This window comes from Aphis gossypii, unplaced genomic scaffold (genome assembly GCF_020184175.1).
Source record: "Aphis gossypii isolate Hap1 unplaced genomic scaffold, ASM2018417v2 Contig00633, whole genome shotgun sequence".
NCBI classification, from domain to species: domain Eukaryota; kingdom Metazoa; phylum Arthropoda; class Insecta; order Hemiptera; family Aphididae; genus Aphis; species Aphis gossypii.
The window spans coordinates 18,297-28,914 of record NW_026083203.1 but is presented as its reverse complement, the minus strand read 5'-3'; the positions used below and the strand labels follow the sequence as shown (position 1 = coordinate 28,914).

Sequence of the window (10,618 nt, the reverse complement as noted above, 5' to 3'; positions counted from 1 at the left end):
GACAAAACTCATCTAGCATCAACCTGATTCCCAGGAAATTGTGAAGCTGTGTTACAATACAATTGTTAACTACGTACTCTTCTCTAACGATCATAGATTTAAAAACATTTACAAGTCACATTTTTTTTTTTTTTTTTTTTAATTGTATATTAATAACAATAATGTATTAAGAGCATGATAATATTATTATAATATAATAAAATTACATTCAAAAAAAAAATTATATTCTTTTAAATTTTTTTTACTGTAGTATTTGTATTTTATATTTCATTGAAGTTAAGGTTGAGAATTAATGGCTTTTTCATAATCATTATTAAATTTCTTTAATACTATAATATTGCGAAACTCGTCGGTAAATCCATATGCTTTCAACTTATGAAATAAACTATCAACATTTTCAGATTCAAAATTTAGAAGAACTGACAATGCATCAAATCTTTCCATTTCCAACGTGGGTGATATTAAGTTCTATAACATTTCAAAAAATTTATTTTTATTTTAATTTAATTATTACGGCAAATGTATTGTAACTTTACATCATTAGTTTCTGACAACAAACTTTCCTTGTCTTCCTCAGTATTTTTTTTACATTCATCCAAATTGGGTTTAAATCCTATCTGATCTAATTTACCTAATTAAATAATTTTTTTTTTTTAAATATTAAAAATTTGAACTTAATATTGCGTTTTTTCAAACTTACTCAAGAAAGTATTCTTTTCTTTGCTTTCAGACCTAAACACATAAACTCTAATTAATACACAACTTGAAAAATAAACATATATTTATTCAAATACCTAATGGCCGAAAAAGTGCTGGATTTATTTTCATCAGTGTTTTCGATAAAATCCGATAATTTATCAACTTTAAATGTTAAATTATCAATTTTTTTTGATAAAATCTGAAATGTTAACTATCATTAATGTTTTAATTAATAAAATCATTAAATGAAATGTTGTACTACCATAAATTGAGCTTCTTTGTCATCTAGCAAGTTATTAATTATAATTACTACAAGTTCTACGTTGCAGTGCATTGTTTTGGTTACAGCATTATAGGCAATTTTTGTTTCCTATATTTAAAAAATACTGTTAATAAATAATACAATTAAGTGCAAAGAATATACTTTTATAAAAATTAAAATATTATTCTTAAAAACTGGCGAAAATCACCCACACAAATTAACTGTAATAACAAAAGCTAGGATTTGCATGCAACAGGGTGTTTTTTTTTTTTACTATGTTCAATTGGAGCTTAGTGAGTAATCCATCATTTATAATATTCTAATGCAAATATGCTTTTTTCATTTTATATGTTTTTGCATAAGTTAAGTTTAATTTATAATTTTGTATATTTTAGTATTTATTTATTTAAGCTAATGATAATATTAAACTGATCAATGTATACATCTTGATTTTTTGATCAAATATAAACTTTATTTTTAATTTTATGTACACAATCAATACCCCATGGTACAATGTGTGATAAAAATTAATATAGATACACTGAATTAACTAAGGTAGAAAAAATAATGAAAATATATATGATATCTATATAAACCCCAAGATAAGGTGTAATTTGTAGTGTATAATTACACATTACACTCAATCCTAATTTTTATTATATAATAAAAAACGTTCAACTACTACATAACATCGCTAAGCATCACTGTTTTAAAGATTGTTTATTTTAAAAATGTCTAAAGAAAAAAATAAAAAAAATAAAGACAATTTTTTGAAGAATTATCAAGCAATATTTTTAAAACCTAAAGGTTTTAAAATATTATACTCTTTGTAGTAAAAATCAATTACCTGTATTAAACATCCCATTTAAATTGATTTTTAAAATAAGTTAATAATGTTTTTAAGACAAGGAAACCAATTTGATGCCAATCTATTTCATCAATAGCAATAGTAAAAATTACAAAAAAATTAGAAAATTTAAAAATTGAAACAGTTTTTATAAACTTTAAATATTAAATACTGAGAAATATTTACAATTAATTTCTTAAAAAGCAAAATTATAACTTAGAATTTAATAATTTATAAGCCAATTAAAATTATTTTATACTAATCAACACATTATTTTATGAACTTTACCATTAAAAATTTAACATCATCATCTGATTGAAGTTCCATCTAAAATAAAAAAAAATTACAATACTAAATTTAATGCAGTTTAGCTATGTAGTCATATTTTAATGCAGCAGTTATGGCAGTGTTGGCCTGGCATACAAAATGCCTCAGTCGCAATTTTTCTCTGGGGCCTCAATTTTTTTTTCTTAATATTTACTATGAATTAGATTGATTATAGGGTAGTGAATTAGTGTATATCCTCCTTCTTCTGTCACAATTATAAACTAAAAATTTAAAAGCTTAGGCCGTGTTTGCGGCCCTGACCAGGCCTACACTGAGTTTGGGGCTAATTAACAATAATGTAGGTATTAAAATTATCTTACCATATTTCCATCGAGCGTTGGACACAATAACATAAGTTCCTCTGTTTCCTCCAATTTTAATTCATTTTTCTATAAAATGATTAATAACATCATAATTTAAACAAAAGTTAGACATGTAAAATATAACTTTTCTATATATTATATATATAGAAAAAAAAGTGAAATCTATATGCATAAGTAATATACTAAAATTGACATAAAACAATACATAATAATGTAATTGACAATGAAAATATTCATTTATTTATTTACTAGTATGTCAGTTAATCCAGATAAATCTATGGGAGTTTTTATTTCAAGTTTAATTGATGTTTTTCTGTAGCGAAATTTAAAAGTAACAAAAACATGCGACATGATGAGGCGTGTATCTGTTGTTCTTTGAAAATTTTAATCAAACGATTAATTAATTATTAAATTAACTCGTATGAACAATTATTATACTTATAAACACACACTGTGATGCTATACAAAATATAACGTATTTAACGCTGAGAAAAAATAACAATAATAATTATAAGCCAACAGTAATAGTTTATCTGGAGACTCGTGTGCGTGACAGAATACGGCGGAACTGCGGAAGTGACGCTTCTAGAGGTACCTAGGCAAAATAAAATAATTTGTAATGGTTAGGTTTTGTCGGTTTTAGACGAGCATAATCCAAGTCCTATCGGTATGCCACTCGTCCGAATTACCTATTTATTATTAGATGTATAATCACAGAATAGATGACATTATTATTACATTTCATCTATTCTGTGATATACTTAATAATAAATCTTGTGGAAAAGTGTAACCATTCAATCGATAAGTTAGATAGCGCTAAAAATACCTTGACCTTGGGATATTTTACATGCACGATTATGACGTATAATGGTTCAATCTGACAAAGCCATTCGATTCCTTGTCAGTTTTTTTTTTACGAATCGATGTATAACTCAATTTCGCCAATTTTGGAAACACGTAATATAGAAGCGGACGAAGTTAAGCGCCGATTAGTCGTTATTACCCGAGTCGGTTGAGGCGAACACCCAGAGCGCGCTACGCGGTCCATCTTATGTGGCCCACCGACAACCACAATAATATAGAATGTAATAATATATTACATTCATAACAATTAACATTCATTATCCATAATATAGATACTATAGAAAACGTACTACAATGACATGAATTATTAACGTAGGTAGCATTATATTCAAACTGTTACCTAACACTTGGTAAATACTCTAAATAATTTATTTATTTTCTGAAATTTTTGAAACTAATTAAAATAATTCTTGCAGATTCATCTGTTAAAGCAATTTTGGTTAATGTTTTTGGTGGACACTAGGACACATATAAGTATTTATAGCATTAGTTTTTTATCTTACTCAATGTATTATACAAAGATCGTTTTGAAAATGGAGCTTTCTCCGTCAATAAAGAAAATAATAATAATAATTTAAAAGTTTTCTTTCATTTGTGTCTCCTTCAATATAAATTTTAGATGAACTCAAATTTTTTTATTTTTTAAACCACGCTTGGCCGAGATGAAAATTACAACCTCGAATAATACTGGTTGGCCATATACTATAAGAACCGCTTCGTGTATTCCAATTTTGAAATCAATTACGAATACGAATTTACGAACATATTTTGGTTAAGTACAAATCCTTCGGTCAAACATGCATCACGTAACTTTTTAAATAAATATGTTCATAAGTTGATGTACGTTTATTAGGAAGCAATGCATATACCAGAGACGTCAGACGTATGTATAGTATATACCATTTTGAAAACCATGCAGTAAAAAACTGATAAAAACATTTAGTACCTACAGAATATTTCGTCCATAAAAACTTTTTCCATAGAACATATAAGTAGGTATTTTAAATTTGTGAGACATGTAAATACAATTATATTTGTTTCCTTATCATTGGTAATTACCAAAAAGTTTTCATTTTTGTTAGTCATAATATTCATACTTATTAGAACTTTATGTGTTTCATTAATATAACCTTTTGGAAGTGCCAAGTGGTGAGTGATATTTGGGTTTTTTATTATATAAATTTCATTCTCAGTATTTTATATTCTGATTTAAATAAAAAAAAACTTACCTACCTGACAGATCAGGGGATAAGGTTCTAGAACTAGACCATACATTTTTATCGGGCGTATGTAATTTGCGCCAAAAACAACTAAAAAAAAATGTATGTTATTTGCGTCACTTTTTAAGTTTGTAATTTGAGCCAAATAAAATTAAATAAAAAGGCATTATATAATCTGTGTAACCGTGTACCTACCTACTAAAATTTTAATTAGCTCCACCAATATTATAATTATAAATAAAATGTATATAAGTAAAACAAACTCCATGTATATTAAATAAGTAAATTTTCGTTTAGTATATGTACCATTTTTTTAATATAACATATAATTTTTTATAAAATACCTAGTTTATGAACTTTTTTTTATACTTATAGTTTAATGACAAAACTAAGCCTTTTTTATCAATTTTATTTTGTTGATAATTTGAATATTGATGAAAGCGTAGCGCAAATTACATACTCCATTTCGTTTTCTGTCATAGCGCAAAATACCAAAATTAATTTGTAGGTATATAAGTGGCGCAAAATACATGTTATATTTTTATATTTTGGCGCAAATTACAAATAATAAAAATTATTATCTCCCATCTTATCATGTAAATTTATTGTTATAGAATTTCAATATTTTAATTCAATATATAAATATAATCCAGCGTATTCACTATCCACTTAACCTCTCAAGATAATCCACCTAATTTCATCCTGAGGCCAACTTTATTTATTCCATATATCTTTTCTATTTCACGAACTTTCAAAATTTTGCTTAGGTTCTATGTTAGTTTATTATTATTATTCGTATTGCAATTTAAGCATAAATACTCAGAATAATTTATAATATTTCCAAAGAAAAATTTTGTTAATATTTTATTTTATTTATAAAAAATAATATATATTAATTAATGGATTTTTTTTTAATATTAAATATTATATTTAATAGTTACATTTTAAATTATTTGTTTAATATACTACTTAAAAGTTAAAAGTTGAAAGTATATTTTCCTCGTGATATAATGCATCATAATGGTTCTATGTTTTTCGAGGCATACGTTTATTGTGGAAAAAATACAAAGCTGGTAATGGTAAAAGCTACATTACATACTGTAATTCTATACCTATCTATTTTATTTTATATTATATATATATTAGTACACTATATACATGTGTTATATAGTACTATGAAATAACAATTTAGCGATTATTATACATATAATATACTTTTATGATATTATATCTAATATCTATACCTAACTCTTCGATTCAAGAGCTGTCGCCTTTCCAGTCTGGATTTTCCCGTCTCTGTGATATAGCAGCGTACCAGCCTAGATTATATTTTTATTATTAATTATTATATTATAGATGTATATTTACTATAATATTATGTAAAAAGAATCGACTGTTGTGATTCTTTTTCATTATTATTACAATATTACTATTATTCCGCGAACGTGCCCGCATAATTGTTATTATTATTATATTATATATATTTGGTTTTTGTAAACAATGTAAGCAATATATTACATCAGACGCGCTGCAAGTGGCAACCTATACCTGGCGCTATATTAATTATATTCATATTGATTTATATACAGTTATAGATTTCTGATTATTTTTATTAGTGTCAATATCCGACATCAGACAAAGGAATAACAGTCTCAAAGAAAACGGAGAAAAAATAACGCAAAATTAACAGTCTTCTAACAAATTATTCATGAGTTTGGAATATGGATACATGAATCCGATGCTCATCCTGCCAAGAAAGTTGATATATAATTCCATACTGATAAGTATTTGATTTTTTTTTTCAAATTAGGAAAAGCATATAACGCCTCCTTGGCTATAGCTCCACAGATACATTGAGAGAATACTTCTGGAACGTGACACTTTGAAAACTTGTTATGTGAAAGTACGTTTAACAATATCAAAAGTTACATGAAATTAATGCTGAAAATGAAGAATTTCGAAATATAAATGAATGTATATAATATATTAAATTTATACCTACGTAGAATAAAGATGCGATTTACTAGTTAGACAATGTATGAAAATAAATAATTTTATTCTTACGTAATTATTATTTTTAAATGTAATACAATTTCATATTTACTAATTACTGATTTTCTTAAATTATTGAATTAAATGAAAATTAAAATTAAAAAGCAAAAACTTTTTAGAAAATGGTGGTAATAAATAAATCATGCTGTCTTCTGAATAATGTTAAATAGTTCCAATGGACATATAAAAATGTATAATTTAAAATAATATTGATAGGCTAAACTTACAATTTCCTAGCACCTATGACTAATGAATAATGATGTTACCACTGATAACTGATTGATTTTTGAAATGAACAAAACTCGGAATGTTTGGTTTGTAAATATGTAAAATGTAATTGTATTATAATTTACAAAAAAAAAAAGAGTTAAATGTTTAACTTTTTAGTTATTATCTTATACTTAAGATATTTTTCCAATAATTAAAATAATAAATAGGGACATTTTATATGCTTTATTCTGATATAGTTGTTGTCATAAGAATAAATGAAAAAAAATGTATTTATTTATTTATTTTTTTTCTATTTGTGAATATTAATTAATTATTGGTAAACGGTCATTTTGTACGGTCCATTGTTTAAACTGCATAACGCGGACACTTTGTACTGTTATATACATTAAGTATATGTTAATAGTCTATGTTAATTTCTATAGTTATATACTCAAGTGGTAAGTGTAGGTATATAATGTAAATTATTAAATTGTAAAAATTAAAAATTAAATAAAAAGTCAATTTATTAAAAATGTTATAAAATATAGTATATTACTATAAGCCTTTTCTGTCAATTTTATTTTGTTGATAAATTGAATATTGTTGAAAGTGTGGCGTAAATTACATATTCCATTTCATTTTCTATCAAAATACATGTTATATTTTTATGTTTTGGCGCAAATTACATACATACTCAAATATATCTATTCATGGTGCAAATTACAGTTAATAAAATTGGCGCAAAATATATCTTCTTTTTCATTTTACTGATGAATAAATTTAATAATAAATAAGTGATGGTTGTATTATATCTTATGACAGTATTTATTTTATTATGTATTATATAAGCGAGCGTAGTATTAAAGGATATTTTGAACTTTCTCACAACTGACACAACTACCTAGTACCTAGCCCATTTCTTTAAAATTGTAGATAGGTACTTAACAAATAAAAATAATTTTTATTCATTAATAAAATATACAAGAATAATGCTGTTTCATTTAAGATAGGTATAATCCATTAATTCAAAAAGATGTATCTATCATTAGTCATCACATTATAAATTTACCTTAATTAAAATCAAGTATATAATATAGGTACCAAATAATCAAATAATTTTATTATATTTAATCCATCGATTTGAAAATTATATAAGTCTGGATTTTGTATTAGGATTTCTAACTTAGTGTCCTAGTCCAAAAATACAAGCTGTTATTTTTGTATAATATATTGTATATATATATATATATACACATAACATGTATAATTGTTATTTTATTAATAGTATTATCTAGGTATTTGATAAATTTTTATTTTAAAATGTTGACCCTTTACACAATCATGTTCAACGGGGCTTATTATATTTTTGAAAAAAAAAATAACAATAAAAAACAGAAAATAATAAAAATACTAATTTACCATATTATAATTTAATTTCAATTAAAATGCATAAGTAACATAATAACATTAAAAAAAAAAAAATTTGATATTTACAATTTATTGTATAAAAAGCTGATTTTTGTTAGAAAAATAGTTTGTATATTCACGGGATACTCCTTAAATGATAATAAAATCTAAGTATTTGATTGTTTTATGACTTTTGAGTAGTTATGTATTTAAAATGTTTAATGATCAGTAATAAATTAATGTCTGTGTAAAATACGAAATAAGCATCGCTTACGAGCTTTAGAAACGTTTTGTGTGAATCACTAAATTTAAACATTGAGAATTCATAGATTCATTAAATTAACCGTTTGATCGTGACCGAACGAATATGTTTTTCCCCATTTGCATGTACCAATATACAAGTGTAGGACGTAGGTGTTGATACATACTATTTTGAGCGTTCTAATGGGAGCGAGAATATAACTAATATAGCTTTAGGGTTGTTATTTACCTATGTGCTATAGTATATTGAGTTTATATTTGCATTGAATTCCAAACTTAGAACTAGTTATTCTATTAATCAATACAATTTATTTGTATATTATACATGGGTAATTAATTATAAAAGCTGTGTAGATGTGCATGATTGCAGATATGGCTATTTAATATATTTTGAACATAAAAATTGCGAGAAATTAACCGTTAAGTATATTTTTTAATTCAACTGGGAACAATTTTTCTTGTTACCTGCATAAGTACAATGTTTTTTTTTTCATTCCTTTGCACAGATCTTTAAAACGACTTTTATTAGTATTATTCTGTGATAAATATATTATATCAATTATCAATTGGTTTCACGGGATCCATAGCTCATATTTTATGTAATATAGGTTATTAAGACATAGTTGTAATAGTTTACATGTTTGCTATATCCTATATGGTTGATACATTAACGGATTCATAAAAAGGGTGTAACACCAATTGACATATATGTATAGGTATAGGTAATCAAAAGTAGATGAAAAACTATACACTTTAATTAATAAATAAAAAATAGTTTTTTTTAGCACCTATACATTTGAAATGACAAATTTTTTATTTGTACAATAATATATGTTGTATATAAAGTACCCCTTTCAAGTACTGATTACAGATTATATTATAAATTTGAGAACAGCTGCAGGCTTCCAGCAAAATACTTTTCACAATAAATAATAAGTGGCTTGCTAATGATCAAAACTTTCCAGACACACCCGTCGAAGTCCATTGAAAGTCCATTAAGTATTAAACATATTATCGATATCGTGTATGATATGCGTTACTTAACTATTTTATTAGTTTTTCTTGAATTTTATTGCCTCTATTATGTTGTAGTATAGGTACCTAGTAGGTATATATGGCTACAATGCTACATGTAACATTTCTAAATTTATACACACATCAAGCAAAAATGCAGTTGCAGTTTGTCGTTGTATAAAAAAATATTGTTTAGAGGTCGTATCAATAGGTACATTTGATATCTTAAATTGTTATTTTTTATTATTGTTATTTGTTTGGAAATTTTAAAAACTATTAATTGATAAAGACAATTTAGCTCGGCTAGTCCGCTACAACTCGTTTGTATCCATTTACCTTTTTTTACAATTCGTTTGCGCATATATATTTTGGCTATATGTGACAAAAATCCCTAGTGTTTCAGCACATATTTTCTTTTTCACTTTAACAAGTTTAGGAGTGTTAGCTTCTAAAAGGCCTCATATTCCTCATGATTATATGAGTGTTGGATACTTTTATAATTTTGTTTAATTTATCAACAAAAACACTCTCGGAACATTTTTTATTAGTATATCTAAAATTTGAATCTTTATTTAAAATACAATAATAATTAAATTTATAATTATCGATATATTATACAAATATCTACGTTATAGTGACATATGTCTAACACACTATAGTTATCGCTATACTGAACTATGTTACTAAAACTGTACTAAAAGTAGGGAGGTATATGGAAAATCCAAAATTATACAATCTACACAAACGATTATAAGACCAGTGGCGTATTTAGGGGGGAAGGAGGGAAATTGCCTCGGACAGCACTTGTTTGGGGGGCAGTAAATGTAACTGGAAGGTTTTATTTATAAACTGATTTAAACAGTTGTAGAAAAAAAAATTTGTACCCAGGGCAGCAAAATCCTATATACTATGCTTCTGTATAAGACTGCTATATTGCTATATTGAATATTTATTGATAATTTTTACTGCAGTCTATGACGATATTATATACATATGTGTCTTTGTGCGCAAACGTGTCATCGATATTCAGGTAAAACATATTGAATGTCGCAAACGAGATGAAATGTTTAGCTCATATTATAGAACATGAAACATACGCATATAAGCTTATTCAATCAAAACTTATTGTATA

General features: G+C 25.3%; 1 protein-coding gene across 1 annotated transcript; it reads right to left on the bottom strand.

Annotated features, from left to right (window-relative positions):
• Positions 1 to 159: 159 nt before the first annotated feature.
• On the bottom strand, positions 160 to 2,930 carry LOC126554881 (uncharacterized). Its single transcript, XM_050209886.1, has 8 exons — positions 2,708 to 2,930; positions 2,456 to 2,524; positions 2,097 to 2,135; positions 962 to 1,069; positions 795 to 898; positions 701 to 732; positions 537 to 631; positions 160 to 468 (listed from the first exon to the last, which is right to left on the bottom strand). Exons 1-8 carry the CDS (start codon positions 2,807 to 2,809, stop codon positions 277 to 279), a joined length of 741 nt encoding a protein of 246 aa, XP_050065843.1. The 5' UTR covers positions 2,810 to 2,930; the 3' UTR covers positions 160 to 276.
• Positions 2,931 to 10,618: the final 7,688 nt, after the last annotated feature.